The following is a 20,216-nucleotide window of genomic DNA, read 5'->3' as shown; positions in this document are numbered from 1 at the left end:
TGCCCCTGATGCCAAGGGAATTTTTCGCATAATCCTTGGTAAATCTGTTCCAGTTATTTAGCTGCAGCTCTGACTGGCGTGCAGGACATTCACAAGGTCGAGGATGGAACTTTGTACAAAACTCCAGCAAGGACAGAACTTTGTCACAATCGAGGAGGCTCCTACAGCATTTGGCAAGACCAACCCCCCAGCTGCATCCCGAGGTGACTGTCGCCCCAGAATGAGTAGGGGGCACCTGCCCAGACGACCCCCGACCACCACCCGAGACCCCCGCGCACGCCTAGGATGGTTTTGCAACGCCAGCACTGTGCAAGTGTGGGAGATCAGCGGGGCTCAGTGTGATGGATGTGCCCCGCAGGCAAGACAGGCAAATCTCCGTCTGTAAATCCCTGAAGTTTTCTGTTCCATTTCGCACTCGGGTTGGGAACTTCCCCGAGTGCCCGATCCTGCGCCCTGTGGAGGAAGCCATGTCTCCTTCCTGAGCGGAGTCTCTGTCTGCGCTTTGGAGTTACATTAAAATGATGCCAAGAGCCCTTCCCCAGCGAGGGGGGAGCTGGGGGGGTTGTAGTTTTCCAGCCAATCTTGCTTAAGCAAAGAAACAGAAGGAAAAAACCAACCAAAACAGGTGAAAGGGTTTTTATTGATTTGAAAAGAACAGAGAAAGAAGAGGAAAACTAAACGAGGTTTTCAACAGCCACTGTCCTGCCTCTCCTCTGTGCCGGGAGGACGTCCTGGTCAGGGCGCTGAGTGTGACCTGGGCTCTGTCGAGGTGACTGTGCCTGGGGGCGAGGGGCTGGGGTCAGCCCCCCTGCAGCCCCTGGCTGGGGCAGCTCTGCCAGCCCAGGACAGGGCAGGCAGCAGGGGCACCTGCCCGGCCAGAGACACCCAGAAAGGGGGTCCTGGCCCCCACCCTGAACCCCACAGGCTCTTGTCCCACACGAGCCAGGGCTGCCCCCCCACCTCGCTCCAGCTCCAACATGGGCACCAGTTTCCCCATCTGCCAGTCCTCCCCCCTCCCCACACGCCCATCCCACCCTGCCCGGCTGCAGGCACAGACCCTGGCTCGCCCCCCCCCCAGCAGACAGCAGGGTGCCCTCTCCCCCCCAGTGCCCTGACAGGGCTGTACCCGGCTGGACGAGCACGGGCCTGGCGCTCTGGGGCCTCGTGAGCAGGCGGCCGGTGTCCTGCTGCCTTGGGGATGGCTTGGGCTCGTCCCTCGGGGAGCCTGGCAGGAGAGACTGGAGTGAGCCGGTGGGGACACGACGGGTGGCAAACCTGGCACCCTGTGGGCGCCCTGCCCACCCCGCTGTCCCTTTCACACCCACGACATCCCCCCCGCAAGCCTGCCCCAGCCGTACCCTCTTTGCCCACGAGCAGAGGGAGCTGCCCGTTGCGCCGGCCCCTGTAGATGCGGCCATCCTGGCCCAGCAGCTCCATCTCGTCGTCCTGGGAAGGAGAGAGCGGGCTGGCTGGAACACGGGGCCCAAGCCAGCGTCCCCAGGCAACCCTCCCACACCCAGCTCTCCCTGGGGAAACTGAGGCACAGACCCCCCTCCAGCCTCGGTCATCCCCACTGCATCCCTACCTTTGGCATTCCTACCTTGTTGGGGAGCATGATCAGGGGCTGGAGTCGGGGGGTGCGGGGTGGGCGGGGCTGGAGAGGTGGGCTGGGCTGCAGGCGCAGGGTGCTCATGGTGTGCTGGCCCCCGCTGCTCCGTGCCACTTTGGGGTACCTGCACTCGCCCGTGGGCTCCCTGTGGGATGGGGCACAGGGGTGCTCAGTTCCTGGCACTGCAGCACCCCAAACCTCATCCGAGGCCAGGGAGGGGGCCAGGGGTGTTCCCCAGTGGGGTACATCCCTCCCGGCTCCCCCCTGACTGCTGCCGGAGACCCCCACCCTTCCAACCATGCCCAGCCTGCTCTTTCGCCGTCACGCCGCTGAGCTGGCCGTGGCCGTGGCAGGTCCCCACGCCTCACGCCAGGGACACGGGGCAGCAGGAGCGGGGCTGTCCCTGCTGCAGTGCCGCGTTTCGGCGACTCGTATCAGAGCAGGCACCTGAGCGCCCCTGAGCCTGAGGCCAGGCTGAGACCAGACACAACTCATCACATGCAGCTTCAGGGCCCTTGAGATGCAGACCTGGGCCAGACGGGGCGGTGGGTGGGGGCTGTAAAAGTCCCACAGACCCAGGTAGGCACAGCTGGCCCCTGGCCCTGCGCCGCACATCTGCCCTCTCCTGCCCTGCCCAGGCCCTCCCCAGACCCCTCCGCCCCCCCCGGGAACAGCTCTCCCTCGTTGGAGCCGGGCCAGGGCCACCCTGCACCCAAGGGGCCAGGGATGGCTCCCCGTGTCCCCTGCCTGTGGCCGTGCTGCTCTCTCTGCTCCGTTATCCGTCTCCCCCCGTCCCACCAACGCTGTCGGGGGCTACTCACGGGCCAGGCACCAGCATGTCGACGGGCCGGTCGCAGGACAGACAATGGAAATGGGCCGGCAGCTGCCTGGAGCGGGGAGAAAAGGGCTGGGCGACCTCCTGGGGGGGGACACAGCCCTGCCTGCGGGCAGGCAGGCAGCAGCAAGGGGCCAAGTGCCCGGCTGGAGCCAGTGCAGTGGTTGCAGGGGGCAAGCATGGAGGTTTCAGCCTGGTTTATCTCCCCCACCCCAGCAAGGTCCCAACTGCTGTCCCCATCACACTCACTTCTGAAGCCCGGCCGCACCATCAGCCGCTGTCTGCAGCATCTCGTCCTTCAGCTGCTTCGCGGTGCTCTGCCAGAGCTTCTCCAGCTGCTCCCGGAAAGGCCCCAGCTCCAGGCGGTCCAGCTGCGGACGGGTGCGCACCCTCAGCCAGCCACCCCGTAATGGGACGTGGCAGTCCCGGGGGGAGACAGCGGGAAGGGAGCCCCTCGGAGGGACGCTGGCTCAGGCTGCCAGGCTCTCAAGGGGCCAGTTTGTGCAGCGGGGACCAGTCAGCCCTCACCTTGCCATCCAGCTGCTCGCTGAGCTGGTGCTGCACCTGCTGCCAGCTCTGCTCCTGGCTCTTCGCGTGGCTCACCAGCTCCTCGATCTTCTCGTTCAGCCGGTCCATGTTCGCCTCAAACTGGGCGCGACCGACTTTGCTGGCCAGAGTGGTTCTGTCTGCTTTCTAGCAACGGGGAACAGCAGGAGAGCGGTGAGGGAAGGATGGAGGAATGATGGCCAAGGCCAGCTCGCGCCAGGAGGAGAGGGAGAAGCAGCCCCGCAGCACCATGGTGCTCCTTGCACAGCTCCATGACCCCACTCACCCCATCGCCCCCGTGGGGTCGGTCCCACCAGCTGAAGGGACCCGAGGGGAGACAGAGGCACCTGGCAAGGGACCTGCAGCCCATCTGGAAATCCTCCCTCCTCCCCAGCTGGTGCTGCCTCCTACACCCAAGGGACAAGGGGCCTTTGTCACCCTGCCCAGGACCTCCTCAGCTGCCGCCGGGGCCCCTCGAGAACATACCACATCCATCGCCAGCACCAGGTCCTCCTTGTCGGCTTTGTTCTTCTGCAGCCTCTCCAGGGACCAGAACAGAGCCTTCCAACAGAGAAAGCCCCCCATCACACCACGGCAGGGGCACAGCTGCCTCCTGGGCAGCCCAGAACCCCCCACTTCCCCACCCCACCCAAAAACCTCCGGCAAAGGGACTTGACACCTCTGCGGGCTGTGAGCAGGCTGGTGGTCCCAGCCTGGGCTCTGCCTGGAGGATGCTCTGACCCCACAGGGGTTTCAGCCACCTACCCCGACATCTTTCTGCTGCTGCTGCTGCTGGTCGTCAAAGAGTTTCTGGAGCGTGTTATGGTCCCCTTGAACCTGCTCAATGGTGGCCTGGATGTGCTTCAGCAGCTCCTCATCCTGCTTCACAGAGGAAGATGACAAGGTGGTGACAATCAAGGAGGGGTGGCTGCCCCGCAGGGACAGACCCGGCTTACTCGGCCGGTGACCACGGGCTGTCAGTGCCAGCAGGACGTTTGCAGCGAGGCTGTCATTTCCTTCCACGCTGCCGACTTGGACAAGTCAATTTGGGGGTGTCAAGAGGCTCCCCTACATTACGTGGAAGCACAACCAGCCAAGGGGGTCCCAGCAACGCCCTCCTAAGAAGCCCCCCATGCCACCATCTTCCTACCTGGCTCCTCCTCGGCAGCTGCTTCACCACCTTGCCCACTGCCTGCCGCGACCCGAGGGACTCCACCCGCTCCTCCAGCTTCTCGCAGCGCTGCAGGAGCTGCCCCAGCTGCACACTGGTGTCCCTGCTGCAGACGTGGCACGCTGCCTGCGCCTCCGCCTGCTCCTGCCCTGCACTCTCCACCTTTGCCCGCAGCTCGTCCAGCTGCAGGAAGGCGACAAGGAACCCGCTCTGAGATGGGATGGATGTGGCCAGCAAGCCCGGCTGCCCAGGAGGCTCCATGGCTCCAGCCAGGGGATGCACCCGGGACTCCCACCAGGACCACCTTGCCGGGCTGGCAGGCAGAGGGAGCGCTCCTGCTCCGGCCTCACCTGCTCCCGCAGCTGCTCGGCTGTCTCGGACACACGCTCCAGCGCAGCCTTGCTCCTCTCCTGCTGCTCTTGCAGCTCCTGCTTTATCTCTGCCAGCACGGACCTGGCCAGGGAGAGAGGCACCCAGGCAGGCTTAGCCTCTGCAGGGCCACTTGGCCAATGCGTCCCTTGCCCCCAAAGGAACATGCTCCCAGCCCCCCGGGCTCCCTTGCAGCCTGGGGGCATAGGAAACCCTCTCCCGGCCTTTTACCCCTCTTGCAGGCTGATCCGGGTGCTGCCATCCGCTTGCCCATCGGCTCCAGCCACCCGCAACTTGTCAAGGGCATCCTCCAGCTGCCTGATCTGGGAACAGCAGTGATGGCAGAGTCAGGGCACAGTCCCCCATGTCATCCCAGCATGGGGGCACTTTGCCTGCCCCCTCCCTGCCCAACCTCCCCCTGCCATCCCCGCAGCCCCCTCGGGGACTGCTGCCAGCTTACCTTCTCCTTCTGGCCCTGAAGGTCACTGGCCAGGCCCTGCAGGTCGGACACCTGGCCCTGCAGGTCAGACATCTGGCCCTGCAGGTTGATCACCTGGCCACGCAGGTAGGACACCTGGCCCTGCAGAGAGGACGCCTGGTCCTGCACAGAGGACGCCTGGTCCTGCAGGGAGGACACCCGGCCCCGCAGATCAGACACCTGGCCCTGCAGTTCAGCCAGGGTGCTGGTGATGCTCTCTTGGTCTGCTGCCTCCAGACCCAGTGCAGGATGCGGGCGTGCTCGCAGCTGTACCACGTCACTGTCTGACATCACCTGGTCACAGTGCGCTGGCAGCTGGCCAGTAGTGTCCTGGAGTTTCCTCTGGAAAAGGGCGAGGGCAGAGATGGCAGTCAGGACGTGGGAGTGGTTTTGAAAAGGAGCATCCACCAGTTCACTTGGGCACAAGACAGAAGGACCCTGGGCTGGGCTGTGCCTGGGGTTGGATTGCACAGGTACGTCCTTATCTCCCCTCCTTCCCAGCACCCCTCTTCCTTTTCTTGTGCTGTGGAGTTCCAAAGTGCCCGAGCATCACTTTGGTTGACGCACATAGTTCTCCCTAGCCTGACCTGCAGGCTGCAGGACCTGATTCTGCCCTCCCCGCAGCAGTGTGGCAGGCCGAGGGTGGGGGGCTCCAGGCGGGGTGGGATGAGCTCCCCTGCTTCCTCCTTTGGGGCCCTTCCTGCTGGGTGACACCACTGGCTGAGGGGTAGGAGCCGGGGCAGCAGGGCGATGGGGAGAGGGACAGGGAGGGGGGCAAGGGCTCAGCTCCCTCCCGGGGGCACCGGCCACAGCTCACCCAGCCAAGGGCCTCCTGGATCTTGGAGATGTCCGCTGCCATGCGGGACTGCGCTGCCAGCAGCTGCTGGTAGAGAGTCGTGTCCTGGGAGAGGGGGGTGGAGGGACCTTGACCCTGTGGGCTCTGCACAAGGGGCAGCACAGGCCCTGGGGGAGGGGGCGTCTGGCAGGGAGCACCCGGGGGATGGGAAAGAAGCTCTACCTTGGAGACTTCGCTCTTGCAGGCTGTGTCAGTCTCCATCGCCTCCACTTCTGCGGCCACAGAGGCGACCTGGGGGCTGCTGGGAGAATCCTGCAGCAGCTCCTTCCCGAGCTGCTTTCCCAGCTCCCAGGGCTGCTGCCCCCTGCCCTGGGCCTGGGCCTGGGCCCTGTCCCCCTTCTCCTCCAGGCTGGGGGGTGCCTTGGGGGGCTGGGCCTCCAGGAGGGCCTCCAGGAGGGCCTCCAGCAGCCTGTGCAGTGCCCTGTAGTTTACATTGATGCTGGGCAACTGGATGGCCGCGTCCAGCAGCTGGAACAGGCTGGGAGAGGCCATGGCTGCTTCAATGCCCGAGCAGCCGGAGCCTTCCCGAGGGGGTGAAGCCCTTCTGCTGGGGGACTCCTCCTCCTCCTCCGGCTCCTCGTCTACTTCTTCTCCTTCCTCCTCTTCCTCCTACTCGTCCTCCTCCTGCCGCTGCTCAGCGCAGACTGACCAACCCGCCGCGGCGCCCTGAGGCAGGTGCCCGCCCCGCGCCCCGAGCCCGCCCCCGCCCTCGCCGCCCATTGGCCGAGCCCGCTGCCCGCGGCTCCCTGGATACGGCGGGGACAATGCCCGTCTCGCGTTGCCGGGCAACGCCCCGCCCCTGCGCCCGCCGCGGCTCGGGGCGCGGCCGGTCCCTCGGCGGAAGGTGCCGCGGTGCCCCGGGGCCGCTGCCCGGGGCCGGCGGGCTCGGCCGCTGCCGTGACGCAGCTCCGTGCAGCCCGTGCCCGGGGAGACGCGGCTGCCGAGCAGGGCAGCCGTCCCTGCAGAGGAGGGTGAGCCGGGGCAGAGGGACCGTCCCTGCCGCCCGCACAGCCTGGGCCCGCCGGGAGCCACCCGGGAGCCCCGGCCCGGCCGGGCAGCACCTCCGCTCCCTGCGCGTGGAGGCGGCGGAAGCACGGCGGAGTTTGCCCGCTCCCTCGCACGGGGGAAGGGCGGAAGCTGCTGCTGGCTGCAGCCACGCACGCGGTTCCAGCATCCGGCTCTGGAGCCAGGAGCCCTGGAAGCAGGGAACGAGAAATGCAGGGAAACGCGTGCTTCCAGACAGCCCCAGGAAGCAGCCAGATGTCGGGAGAAACCTGTGAACCCCAGCGATCCGTCAGACAAGCGAGTGATAAACGAGTGAGTCCCAAACAGAACTCCAATTAAAGTTTACAATTTATTAGGCGAATAAAAGCAAGCAAACAGCGCTGGCTGCGCCGGGAGTCTCCGCTCCACCAAGACGCACACTATGTAGTCCTTATTTCTGGTTTATATTCCTTTTACTAATACATATTCTCAATTATTTCCGAGAAAAAGGTGGTCCTATTACAACGGGCTCGGAGAAGTCATCTCCATAGTCTCCACCCCTAACCCCCCCCAGTTGCGCGTGCGCAGTGTCTCCTGGTGGTCGTGAGTAGGGGTCTCAGGGATGAAGGCTGTATGTCTTCCTCGTGATGACTTTTTCACCTCCCCAGAAGATTAGCCAAGTCATCATGACTGTGCTCTGCGAAGTCATCAGGATCGTCCTTGTTCTCCATCTTGGCTCCTGCTTATCTTACACAAGGGTTATGCAAGTTACAGATACATGACTTAAGCAAGCTGACTCAAAAGTGGCTCAGCGAGATTAGAGATTAAGGGCGTACAGGCCCCCGGGCCCCTCTTGTCTAACAGCTTGCAACTGGCAGTAAAGAAAAAGAAGAAAGAGAAAAAGAAGAAGGGAAAAAAACCCCAAAATGTTAGGTGGCTTTTGCAAGAAGCGAGAGCTATATACATACTATTCTGCTTTCTCTAGGGCTACAGTTATACAAGAACAAACAGAATGGTTAAAGGTTACACATACAAAAAGGTCATATTTCACTATGCGACCCTGACATTGTTTTATATTGCCATGTATCAGGGGAACCCTTTTCACAATTAGGGCCCCTGGTTAGTAGCATCATGAGACATTTTGCAGGTTTACGTTTTTGCATTTCACAGAGATCTTAAGCGAAGATAATTGCTTATCTTGGATAAGCACATCCGTTGTCCCATATTAACACGAATCAAATGAACATATTTCACAATCCCCCATTTTCTTTTTTGATGGTATTGATTCGTGTTTTTGTTTCCAATCGTGTCAGCACTTGCTGAATGGGTGTCAGTCCCTGATCTTCCCTTGTTTTTATTACTAGCAGGGAATGAGTTTTCCCTTCCTGTGATTCCGAATTAACAGGTACTGCAGATACCTGCATTCCCTGTATAGCCGAATGTACTAGCCTAATGACACAAGGTATCAAACATGGAATTATTAACAATCCTCCGAATGTTCCTAGTATAATTATTCCAATTTTGGTTAGCCAATCACCATTCACGAAATTTCCAAAAAATCCCCCTAACTCTCCTAGATTGATTCCATTCCAAGTTTGAACTGGGACATGAGCTACTTTTTTCATTTCCTTTACAAGTTCATCTATAACTTTTCCTTCATCATCAATTGCCAAACAACAATTACTAAGATTAAATTTTCCGCAAACACCTCCCTCTTGTGCCAACAAATAGTCCAAGAGAGGCGATTCCGATACAGAGCCGTTCTTATTTTGGTCTGTTGTTTAGCAATTAAGCCAAGTGCAGCCCCAGTTTTGTTTACTCCTATTTCCAGCACTGCTTGTAATCTTATTCTCCTATTCAGCATATATATTGGGGTTCTGTAACCCCAAGACCCATCCTCTGCCCAGGTGGCCGGTCCATAATAGGAAATAATTCTTTCAGGTGGCCGTTCATTATCTTTCCAATTCCCAATTTGTAAATCCCGTCTTTGGCCCCTTTCTCTTAACTCAGCAGCTTCTGCATGTACCTGCACTCCCAACCGCTCTCCCCGACTCATGGGTAACAGAAAGAAACCGGGTCTTATAGTTCCCAATATACAGGATCCTGTCCAATTTTTTGGTAAATATGCATAGGCCAGTTTGCCACAAATCCAATAATGTCCTTCAGGGGTTTTCCACCCGTTTGGTATATTTGCCCCATCGGTCCAATTTCTAAATTTCCTATTCATCTTTAGTGGTTTTCCCCACTTGTCCCACTTATTTCTTGTTTCATTCCATAAGTAACCCCCTTCACATTCCAGGTTGCCTACTTGCTTTCCACCATCTTTTAAATTTTGCCAACAACTCCTTCCAATTATATTTGTTTGGAGTATCCATTGTTGCTTTCTGTTACCTTCTGTTGTAATGTTTTCATTTTTCCATATTCGGGGATCACTTATATGACTTTCCATAGCTTCCCATGGCCACCTATCACCTTGGTTTGTTCCACCACAAACATAACAGTTGGTCACCTGTAACGACTTAGCAATGTTTTCACCAAGATTCACAAATAAATTCTTGGTCATTGTGGGAATTTCATATTTCACCCCTGTTTCTATTTCATGATAAAATGAATTAAAGAGTAGCTCATTTCTTACTGGTTTTTTAGTCTTTTCTTTATATTCTATGAACAAGCTGATCCCAGGATCCTTTCCTGAGCCATAAATTTTTAATCCCAGCTTCATAGATTCATAGATTCATAGATTTCTAGGTTGGAAAAGACCTTAGAGATCATCGAGTCCAACCATCCCTAATCCTCATTAAACCATATCCCTAAGTAGATCATCCACCCTATTCTTAAACACATCCAGGGATGGGGACTCAACCACCTCCCTGGGCAGCCTATTCCAGTGGCTGACAACCCTTTCAGAGAAGAAATACTTCCTAACATCCAACCTGAATCTCCCCTGACTAAGCTTATGCCCATTTCCTCTTGTTCTATCACCCGTCACTAATGTAAAGAGCCCTTCCCCCACCTCCCCACCATCCCTTCTCAAGTATTTGTAGGCCGTAATCAGGTCTCCCCTCAGCCTCCTCTTCTCCAGGCTAAACAGCCCCAACTCCCTCAGCCGCTCCTCATAAGTTTTATTTTCCAGCCCCTTGACCAGTTTGGTCGCCCTTCTCTGGCCCCGCTCCAGGAGCTCAATATCTCTCTTAAAGCGAGGGGCCCAAACTGGGCACAATATTCCAGGTGCGGCCTCACCAGTGCCGAGTACAGGGGCAGGATCACTTCCCTGCTCCTGCTGGTCACACTATTCTTGATACACGCCAGTATCCCATTGGCCTTTTTGGCCACCTGGGCACACTGCTGGCTCATATCAAGCCGGTAGTCAACCAACACCCCCAGGTCCTTCTCCGCCAGGCAGCTCTCCAGCCACTCCTCCCCGAGCCTGTAGCGATGCTTGGGGTTTTTGTACCCCAAGTGAAGGACTCTGCACTTGGCCTTATTAAAGCTCATGCCATTGGACATGTCTGACTTCCAGCTTTTTTGAAGGTTCTGAAACTACTTGTACATATGCAGACAGCGTACAAGACAATGATAATAAAACCGTCAGTAATTACAGAAATCTCTTCTACTTCTTTTTCTGGCTGTCATGGTTTGAAGTGGGGGGGAGGTCCGGGAAGAGAAGAGGCAAAGGAGGGGAGTGGTGTTATTTTTAAGATCTGGCCTTGTTTTCTTGTTATCCTCTCAAGTAACCATTTTTGTTTGCTTTTCTCTTTGTAGGTAGCTGTTAATAAATAGTTTTGCTTTAAGAAAACAGCCTCTTTTGCCCGGGACCGTGGTTGGTGGGTGCTCCTCTGTTCCTGTCTCGATCCTCAACTCTTTTATTACATTTTTCTCCTCTCCATTTTACTGGGGTGGGAGAGCTGCGTGGGGTTTAGTTGCCGGATCGGCCTAACCCACGACGCTGGCAATGCTGATAAACCCGTTAACATACATTGCTGCTTTCAGAAGTAACGCTGCGAGGTTTCTTTGTGAGGCTGTTTGATGTGTCAGTCAGTCGGATGCTGTGGCTCGAGTTTAACATCCAACTCCTGCACGGGAGATGACCGGGTCCTCTAGCACCAAAAGTGCCAGGAGGGAAAGCCTTGGCTGGTGCTCACTAGCTCTTTGCTGCCTACTCGCTGCCAAACAAAACTGTGGCTCTGCCCTTATTCACCTGTGCTCCATACGTCCTGTGTCCCCATGCTGCCATGCTGGGACCCTGGCACAGGCTGTGCAGCCCAGTACCCTCAGCACAGCCGGTACCCCTTGCAGAGACCCTGGTGTAGTGGAAGGTGTCCCTGCCCATGGCAGGGGGGTTGGTACTAGATAGTCTTTGAGGTCCCTTCCCACCCAAACCATTCCATGATTCTGTGATTCTACCAGGCAGTTCCCAGAGGAGAAACGCTGCTGGAAGCAATTGTCCCATGGGGCGAGAGCAAAGCCCCCTTTCCAGCAGCCTTTCTGGTTTCCCAGGGATGCCCAGGAGTGCTGGAACCTTGCCTGGCTCAGCCCTGGGGAGCCCCAGCATGACGTCACAGCCGCGGCCACTGTGAGGTCAGAGCTGGACGCCTGTATAAATGCAGCGCGCGGGGAAGGAGCCCCACAGTTGCTGCGTGGCTGTTGCCCCGGGCAGGTGCACTCCTGCTGGAGGGCAGCTTGGGGCAGGTGCCAGAGCTGTTTTCGCCCGGGCAGGCGCTCTGCCAGGGCTGAGGCGACAAGCCGAGCGGGAAGTCTGCCTTTGCCCGGAGATGCCAAGGAGAAGGGTGCCCCCGAGGAGACGCCAAGGAGCCTCCAGAGGCTCCTCGGACAATGCAGAGGAGGCAGCAGGGCAGAGCTGCAGCCAGACCAGCAAGTTCGAAGTGGACTGCTCCTGCCCGGGCGTCAGGTCGGGGTGGTGGCACGGACGTGGCCTGATGCGGTCAGGGGGGTGCGGAGCAGCGTGGGGAAGCTGGCAGAGGTTTTCTGAAGAGCCCCATGGCTGGCAAAGCCCCCCTTCCGTGGGGACGGGTCTGGGCTGAAAGCCTGGCTCGCTCTCCCGGCCAAGAGCCAGCGTGCAGCAGGGCGCCTGGGGAGGGGCAGCCTCGCGCTGCGGGGGTTGGCCAGGGAAGAGGTGGGGACTGCGGTGGGGGGCAGCAGCCTGGGCCCCCTCCCCACGTGGCCGCTGAGAAGTGGCTGCCGAGGGGCAGGTTGGTGCCAGGGAGCCGGGAAAAACGGTGAGAATCAGGCTGTGCTGCCGGGTGGCCTTCCCCAGGCGAGAGGCTGCTGCTGCCAGCAGCTTCCTCTTCTCCCGCCGCAGGCCTGGGAAGCAAAGGGTGGGCAAAGGGGGGCGGGGGGCCCCTGGGAGCAGCCCGTCTGCGCTGCCCTGTCTCGCTGCTGCTGGGATGGCCAGTCCTCTGGCAAGGACTGCCGCTCAGGCTGCTCCTGCCCGCCTCGGCTCGCATGGCGTGGGGACGGTGGGCAACCAGCATTTGTCCGTTTTCTCCCACAGGATCGTCTACACTGAGGTGCCGCCCTCTGTGGCATCAGCTGCGGGCTCTGCCACTCCAGGGCCTGCCAAGGCCGGAGAAATTGCAAGTAAGCCGGGCACTGCCACTTGCTGCGAAGTCCTGCGGGGTGAACTTGGGGAGCTGCGCTGTGCCAGAGCTCTGGCCTAACGTCGCGCGTGGCAGGAGAAATGCCGGCTGCCCTGCGCCTTGCTCCAGGGAGGGAGTGCGTAGGAACCGGTGCCCAACTCCCCGCAGGCAGCTGAAACGCGTGGCTGGGCATCCTAGAGAAGAGCCTTCAAGGCACGGTCCTAACTTTTCTCTGGTTTCTTTGCCCAGGAATGGTCATCAACTTTATTTGCCAGCTGGCCAGTGTCCTTGTCTTCCCGTGGAGACAACTGCTGTGTGGATGTGCCTTCCTCGTGTACGTACTGCGTGTTCCTGCTGTGTGTGGCGGGGAGGGCAGGAGGGGGATGCCCGAGGGCCAGTGCAGGCAAAGGGGAGCGCAGCGGGTGTTCCCGGCCAGCATTCCGGGGCTCCCACTCAGGCACTGAAGCTCGGGCTCTGCTCGTGCCGTGGCTGTTCTCAGGGAGAGCCAAGAGCAAAGCCCCTCGGCAGTCTCGCTCCCACACGTTTGCCAAAGCCCCAAACTTTGGCTCTGGTAGGACAAACTGCCGTGTGGCCAGACACTGAGCGGGTGCAGAGCCAAGCCTCCGCAGGGGAAGAGTTTTCCCCAACTCTGGCAAGAGACCGTGCGGGTCTGGGAGGGCTCTGGGAGGGAAGCCAGACCAGGCTCCCGCACTCCCGTCTGTGCGGAAAAGGGCCCCTGAGAGCTCTGTGTGACCGCCCGGTAGGGAGCTCTGAGCTGAACGGCGCGGGCAGAAATCGTGTTCTTCCTGGGCGCTGCTCCGGCAGCAGCAGGCTTCCCAGCGGTGGCTTTTGGCCTGAAAAGGGAAATCCACCTGTGAAGAGGTTTGCCTGAGCCTTGGCTCACTGACAGCCGCAGGCCTGACTCTTTTTCAGGCGAAAGATGTCCCTGTGGAGGTGGAGGGTTTTGGAAGTTGCCGTCCTGTTGCTACTTGGTCTTGGTGAGTTTTCGTGAGCAAACCCCTGGGAGCGGCAGCCTGGCTGTGCTGTGCATCCTCACTCCGCGCTCCACGTTCCCCACCTGCTCAGCTAACCTGCTGCTGCCCCACGAGGCAACAGGGAGGGGACGATGTGACTGCAGCGATCGCTGGCAACCCCAGTCGAATAACTGTCTCTGTGACGTGATTTTGCAGTTTGCAGTCAGACCGGTTGCTGCTGGAACTTTAAGGCTTTCACGGCAGAGACCGAGGAAAAGATGAACGGAATGAGTGAAAAGCTGAACGGAATAACTGAAAAGATGCAGTTTCTGATGGAGGAAGTTGGTCAACTGAGAGCAGAGCTGAGCAGCGTGAAGGTGACCCTGCCTGTTTGGGGAAGGAGGCTTGGCTGGGCACAACTCCTTGGGGTTGTCGCTGGGGTGGGACTGCTGACCGCAGCACCCCAGCCTTTGCCAGGGGCTTGCTGGGTGAGCTTCCGCGCAACACTGGCCCTTCTCCGGCCCCAGTTTAAGCGGGCTGCGCCGGGCAGAGGAGGACTGCCGGCAGCCTGCCCTTGGCACGCCGGCACCTCTGGCTGCTCTGGCCGGCCCCTGAGGCAGTGATGCGACCCAGGCTGCTCTCGGGGCCGCCATCGCTTGCAGGGCCTGAGCCTGTTGCGCAGCCGAGCTGGAGAGCGTGGAGGGTGGGGAAGAGGGTGGGGACCCTCATCCGCCTCGCTCGGGCCGTGGCCGTGGCCGCAGACACTGTTCCTCTGCCCTCGGGGCTCATGTCAGCAGGAGTCTTGCAGCTCTGTGCCCAAGGCTTGCCTCGCCTGTCTGACACTGACCCTTTGGCTCCCCGGGCGCTGGTAGCCATGCGGAACTGCCCGCTGATGTGCTCCTTTCCTGTGTCCGTTTGTGGCGTTTCCAGGAAGCTCAGGAAGCGAACCAGGCAGCGCACGACATGGCTGCGGACGACTACTACAAGATGTCTGACTGGGCCCTGCAAAGCTCTGGTACGGACACGAGCAGCCCGGTCTCCTGGTCTGTAGCACTCCCCAAAGCAGCCTGTGCTGCAGGCGCTGCTCTCCACAGCGGGGGAGCGTAAAGGCTTCCCGGGGCCCAGGAGCAAGGCTGTGGCAGAGGGGCGCTCTCAGACTCCCTCCCAGTCCTGCCCTCGCCTCCGCACTGGTGCCTCTGGCGCTGCCCCTGCACGTGTTCCCGTGCTGATGGAGGGTGGGGAAGAGGGTGGGCTGGCTCTTCCTCTCCGCTGCGTTGGAAAAAGGAGTGGCCAGGCCGTCCTCTGCTGCCCACGCAGCCAGCCCTCAGCTTTGGCCTGCTGTCATTCACGGGGTGCCTGCTGTCTCCCAGGGCCCTCAGACCTGCTCCTCAGGGCGCTGGGAGAGAAGCGGTCACCAGGCACGTGGCTGCTGCTGTTCCCCTGTGCAACCAGGCACCCCCACCAGCACGGTGATGAGGACAGGACTGACGGTGGTGGAGGTGGCCAGCGGGATCAGAAACAGTGTCTGAGCACCGAGTCCTCCTGGTCTGTGGCCTCTTGCAGTCATCTGCTCTCCCTTCCTTATAGGTGCCAGCATCGACGTGCGGAGAACTTCGGACACCTACGACGGCAAAGGGAATTGGCGGTGGAGGGTTTTAGGGTTCTTGGGTCTTCTGAACCCTCCTGAGACTATTTTGCAGGTATCGTAGCAGAAATCGCCAGGGAAGGTTTCCTTCCGTCCTGCGAAGCTGGGGACCGAGCTCAGGGGCTCTCTCCTCGGGCCAGTGGTGCTGCTCAAGGCCACGGTGTCGCTCCAGTTCCTGAAACCAAAGCTCTATCACCGGGCTGGGCTTGCTAGAAACCAGTGGTTCCCCTCAGGAGGGGGATGGAGCTGAGCTGAGCTGCTGCATCTTGCTCACAGTCCCCTGTCACAGCTGAGGGCAAGACTGGTGGCCCCGTTTCCACACGCATCCCTCAGAGCGCCTTTTCGGGGTGGGAGATGGGAGGTGGGGGGTGCCCTGCAGTGCCACTGGGCAGAGACGTGTTTCTGCCAGGCACTGACGAGGATGGGTTCATAGCCGGGATTCTCCTCTGCTCCGTGAGACTGAGACCCCCTTTGTCAGGCAGGCAGGAGAAGGCCTCCTGCTTCTACCCGTTTCCTCATTCGTGCCTCACTCCCGAGCTGAAGCAGACCCCGCAGACACGCCGGCGCCGACGCGGCGAGCTACGGAGGCACTTGCGCTGCCCCGGCGCTCTCTCACCCTTCACCGCTCTCCCGTTCTGGTTGCAGCCAGACTTTTACCCAGGAAGCTGCTGGCCTTTACAAGGGCATCAGGGCCAGGTGGTCATCACGTTGCCAGCACGAGTCCATCTGACTGCCATCGCTGTGCAGCACATCACCAAAGAAGCGCTTTCATCTGGGACCATCGACAGTGCCCCCAGAGACATGGCTGTCTTTGTAAGTCTCTACTGGGCGCATCTGGCGGGGATCTGGCCCTGGGGCAAAGCCATGACAGGGTCTCGTTGCTTTTGTGCGTCCTCCGAGGTTCGTGTCCTGCTTGCTGCCGAGCACTGCAGTGCCCTAGCGGGACACTTCAAGGGCTCTAGAGGTTTCATCCCTCTTAAGGCTTGTTCTGGCCGAGCACCTCAGGGTTCTTGACCAGCACTCAAGGCGGAGACTGAGCTCCACCCGAACCAGTGCTCCACTAGGGCTAGAGCCCCAGGAGAGGGTGGGTAGGGGACAGGGCTGTTCCAGCACATGTGTCTCTTTGTTGGGACGTGTCTGAGCTGCTCTCCTTGTGCTTTGCCTCCGAGGGAGTGGACACAGACGGAGAAGAGGAGACTCTCCTTGGGACATTCACGTACAACGTGGAAGCAGAGGCTGTTCAGATCTTCCCTCTGAAGGTACGGTCCACGCACAGGGGCAAGATGCCAGGGAGCAAAACACGTTTGCCTGCAAGCCCACGGCAGGAATAGCGTGAATGGTTTTTCCACCACCGAGAGAGCCCTGGCGGGGCTGGGAGGGCTGAGGAGCACGCGGTGGTGGTAGCGAAAGGACAGCAAGGACAGGGTCAGGCCTGTGGGAGCATCATCCCGAGAGATCCCTGGCTGCACCCACTGCCTTCAGCAGAGCCAGCTGCACGCGTGGCCACTCCACCCAAGCAACGTCTTTGTGCCGTGGAGAAACAGGGACACCTGGTCAGGCAGCACCGTCGCTCCATCCCGTGGCCCGCTGGCAGGCTGGCCAGTGTCCTCTGCTCCCAGCGTAGCATGGCCCTTGTCTCCCATCTGCCAGGAGGAAAGCAGCAGAGCAGACAGCGGGAGCTTGGTGGGGTGGAACCCCAGCTACCCCACGCGTAGGAGCACCTGCCCGGCCTCTCTGTTGGCACAGAGCAAGCAGCAGAGGAAAGGGGCAGAGGGAAGGGACACAGCCCCAGCCGGGCGGGCATGCAGAGGATGCCGGGTGCCTTCCCCCCTCCCACATTCCCAGCCTCCCCAGCAGCTCCGGCACCAGCAGCGAGCCCCGGAGTTGCACAGCCGCCCCCACCCACTCTCAGGAGCTTGTTCCTGAGCAGGAGCGGGGCTGGCGAGAGGGGAGACGTTGACTGCTTTGTCACTCCCGTTTCCTTGTCCCTCTTTTCTTCGCAGAACGCTCCGTTTCCCAGAGCCTTTTCCTACATCAAACTTGTTGTGAAGAGCAACTGGGGACAACCAGAGTACACCTGCATTTATCGAGTGCGGGTTTACGGCAAGATGGCAAGATGGCACAGGAAAGCCTCAGCTGAAAACAGCGGGACAGAAGAAGGACAAACGTAAAAGAGGAGAGGTGTAATAAGTAATATATTAGAATTTGCCAATCAAATAGAAACCACCATCTCTCAGGAACTAACTAAGATATATATTAGTTATTGTTTAAATATTAAATGCTAACCAATTATCGTTTAAATACTAACTGTCACATTAACTGTTGTATGGATTATTGCTGTAAAATGTTAGAAGTTGCAAAGTGCTGGTCCCTGCTGTAAGATACGAGCTGCCCAGGAGGAGGCTGGTGAGAAAAGAAAAGACAGATCAGACGGACTCCGGCAAGGCTGGGACTCACGTCTCACACCTCTGCAGGGAAGAAGGGATGCACAGAAACTGGCCCGTGTAGGAAAGATAAGGGCTAATAAAAACTGACATTTGTCTTCAGATAGTGACAGGTAACGCGATCAGATGTCCACTCAAGGACTTTGAGGTGTGGACCTCAAACCACTTTGGCTCTGCAAGCTCAGCCAAATCAGAGATTTTAGAGAAGAGGTGAAAAGTGCACAGTGAGGAAGACCTCTGGCCTTCATCCTGAAGACCTCTGCCCACGCGAGGAAGACCTCCGGCCTTCATCCTGAAGACCCCTGCCCACGACCACCAGGAGGCGTGTCGAGGAGGAGCCTGAGGCGGATCCTGAGGCGGGGACTATGGAAATGATTTCCTGGGAGAGACTGACCTTTTGGGGGGGCTATGAGTGTGTCTGTATAAATACAAGAAAACTGCCACGGTGGGTGTGCGTCTTGGTGGAGCGGAGACTCCCGGCGCACCCAGCGCTGTTTTGCTTGCTTGCCCTAAATAAATTTTAACTATTAATTTTACAGTTATTGGCTGTTGAGAATCATTTTCTCGCCAAACTATTGAAATTAACCTATAACAATTTGGTGCCGTGACTCGGATGCGGGTTAATTTGGTTTGAGATCCTCTCTCTGGGAGGGCGCCCCCGTCTCTAGACGGCCCAGGGTGAGGTCCCTCAATGCCAAATCCCGTACATTCGAACTTGATATAGGGTAAGCAAGCAAAGGAGAAAAGCCGGCAATATGCCCCGTAATATTTGTGCACAAAGACTGGATATTGAGTATTCCAGGAAGAGAATACAGGTATGCCAGGAAGAGAATACTGGTAAAATATTCGGTTGGGGTACCATTCGGTATTAGGAGTTCAGGCAGAAACTCCGAGGCTCCAGGCAGAGGGCCTGACACCGATTGGCCGCGGGACGATTGCGATAAATCGTCAGGAAAAGGTTTTTCAGTAAGTGAGGAAAGGCGACTTCGGGTAATGAATCACAGGACCGGAAAAACGGAATCGGGTAAGTAAATGCGTTTCTGCTCGGATTTATTCGGAACCAAGATGCGAATGAGTGTGTGTGTCTGAGACGTTCACCGGACTTAGAAGTCCACCGGACGAAGCGAGTGTGGACCTCCTAGTAGTGCGGTTCCCATCGCCCGCGAGGGACTGGGCCACAAACGGAGGGAAGCGAAAGGTTATTGTGTGCAAGAAGGCACCTTTGGAATAGGGGACAGAAAAAGACTAAGGCTGCCAGCCCCTTAGGGAATTATAATGCTAGATTACCAGATATTCCCCCAAATAGCCCTCTGGGCCTAATGAAAGCTCATTGGGACAACTGGCCATCTATGCAGGGGAAAAGTAGAGAGAAAATGGTACATTACTGTATGAAAGTTTGGGGTGGACAACAGATAAGAGGAGACCATTTGTACTGGCCTGTTTTTGGATCCTTCGAAGACTGGATATGCCAGGCTCTGAATCTTTATGTAAACAGTAAAGAGCCTTTCAGTCAGGAGGAGAATGAATATGCTAGTTTATGGATTAGATCAGATACCCGTACACATATTTTTACATGGGTGGACATAAGAAAGAAACTCGAAAAGATTGAAGATTGGCAAGGAAGAGGGTTGGATGAATTATTGCGAGAGGCGCAGAAGGTGTATGTAAGAAGAGAGGACGAAGATCAAAGGAAGCAAACCAAAATTTTGGTGGCAGCAGTACGTGAAGGTACTCGAAGAGCTTGGGAGCCAGATAGGCCACGACCCCCTCGGGTTGACAGGCCACAGCAGACTCTGAAGGGACGGGAGAATAGGAAAGAAATAGAATGTTATTATTGTCACAAGAAAGGACACTTGAAGAAGAACTGTAAAAAGAGGCAGAATTATGAGAAAATTTTTAAGGAGGATTAGGGGGGTCAGGGGCTCTATCTGCTGGGGACTCTGAAACAAACTGAGCCCTTGATAAAATTAAAATTGGGTCCCCAGCAACAAGAGGTGGAGTTCTTAGTGGACTCTGGGGCAGAAAGATCTACTGTCCAAACAGTACCCTGGGGATGTAAAACTTCCTCGGAAAAAGTATCAGTTATTGGAGCTAAAGGGGAGCCTTTTACAGTTCCTGTTATCAAAGACGTACCCATAGAAGCTCCCTCTAAATACGGACTGGGATCATTCCTACTAGTCCCAGAGGCAGAATATAATTTATTGGGAAGGGACTTAATGGTAGACTTAGGAATTGAACTAAGAGTGCAAGATAAAGAATTATAAGTGAAAATATATGCTCTAACGGCAGATGATGAAGAACGGATTAACCCCGAAGTATGGTATAGCCCCGACTCAGTGGGAAAATTGGATATATTACCAATTGGAATAACTATTAAAAATCCTGAAGAGCCGATAAGGGTAAAACAATACCCTGTCCCGTTAGAAGGACGGCAAGGATTACAGCCTGTAACAGACAGACTGTTGGAACAGGGGCTGTTAGAGCCTTGTGTGTCACCTCATAATGAACCCATCCTCCCCGTAAAGAAACCGGGTGGGTCATACAGAATGGTGCAAGGCCTGAGAGCTGTAATTCAGCGAACAATCACTAAATTCCCTGTGGTAACAAATCCTTACGCTTTACCGAGTCATACACCCCCCCAAACACACTTGGTATAGCGCAATAAATGTGAGAGATGCCTTTGGGGCTGCTCTCGGGATGCCAGACCC

The 20,216-nt window shown here is 57.9% G+C and overlaps 2 protein-coding genes across 2 annotated transcripts in view; one reads left to right on the top strand and one right to left on the bottom strand.

Annotated features, from left to right (window-relative positions):
- The window catches only part of LOC147525909 (uncharacterized), a 28,743-nt gene extending 22,387 nt beyond the window's left edge, over nucleotides 1-6,356 (bottom strand). Inside the window, exons 1-15 of the mRNA XM_086630810.1 lie at nucleotides 6,180-6,356; nucleotides 5,826-5,948; nucleotides 5,189-5,350; nucleotides 4,991-5,041; nucleotides 4,762-4,853; nucleotides 4,512-4,614; nucleotides 4,141-4,344; nucleotides 3,756-3,869; nucleotides 3,477-3,551; nucleotides 2,973-3,137; nucleotides 2,694-2,815; nucleotides 2,431-2,496; nucleotides 1,601-1,754; nucleotides 1,359-1,446; nucleotides 1,117-1,225 (exon numbers count right to left, since the gene is read on the bottom strand). Coding sequence (XP_086486936.1) covers nucleotides 1,117-1,225; nucleotides 1,359-1,446; nucleotides 1,601-1,754; nucleotides 2,431-2,496; nucleotides 2,694-2,815; nucleotides 2,973-3,137; nucleotides 3,477-3,551; nucleotides 3,756-3,869; nucleotides 4,141-4,344; nucleotides 4,512-4,614; nucleotides 4,762-4,853; nucleotides 4,991-5,041; nucleotides 5,189-5,350; nucleotides 5,826-5,948; nucleotides 6,180-6,356 — 1,805 coding nt within the window. The remainder of the gene's footprint in view (nucleotides 1-1,116; nucleotides 1,226-1,358; nucleotides 1,447-1,600; nucleotides 1,755-2,430; nucleotides 2,497-2,693; nucleotides 2,816-2,972; nucleotides 3,138-3,476; nucleotides 3,552-3,755; nucleotides 3,870-4,140; nucleotides 4,345-4,511; nucleotides 4,615-4,761; nucleotides 4,854-4,990; nucleotides 5,042-5,188; nucleotides 5,351-5,825; nucleotides 5,949-6,179) is intronic.
- A 7,380-nt stretch (nucleotides 6,357-13,736) lies between these two features.
- On the top strand, nucleotides 13,737-17,235 carry LOC147525908 (sperm-associated antigen 4 protein-like). The gene is made up of 6 exons (XM_086630809.1): nucleotides 13,737-13,796; nucleotides 14,350-14,434; nucleotides 15,007-15,119; nucleotides 15,710-15,877; nucleotides 16,234-16,323; nucleotides 17,068-17,235. Exons 1-6 carry the CDS (start codon nucleotides 13,740-13,742, stop codon nucleotides 17,233-17,235), a joined length of 681 nt encoding a protein of 226 aa, XP_086486935.1. The 5' UTR covers nucleotides 13,737-13,739.
- The last annotated feature ends 2,981 nt before the right edge of the window (nucleotides 17,236-20,216 follow it).

This window comes from Tauraco erythrolophus, unplaced genomic scaffold (genome assembly GCF_009769465.1).
Source record: "Tauraco erythrolophus isolate bTauEry1 unplaced genomic scaffold, bTauEry1.pri scaffold_50_arrow_ctg1, whole genome shotgun sequence".
Lineage (NCBI taxonomy): Eukaryota > Metazoa > Chordata > Aves > Musophagiformes > Musophagidae > Tauraco > Tauraco erythrolophus.
The sequence above is the reverse complement of the archived record's forward strand: the minus strand, read 5'-3'. Positions and strand labels throughout refer to the sequence as shown.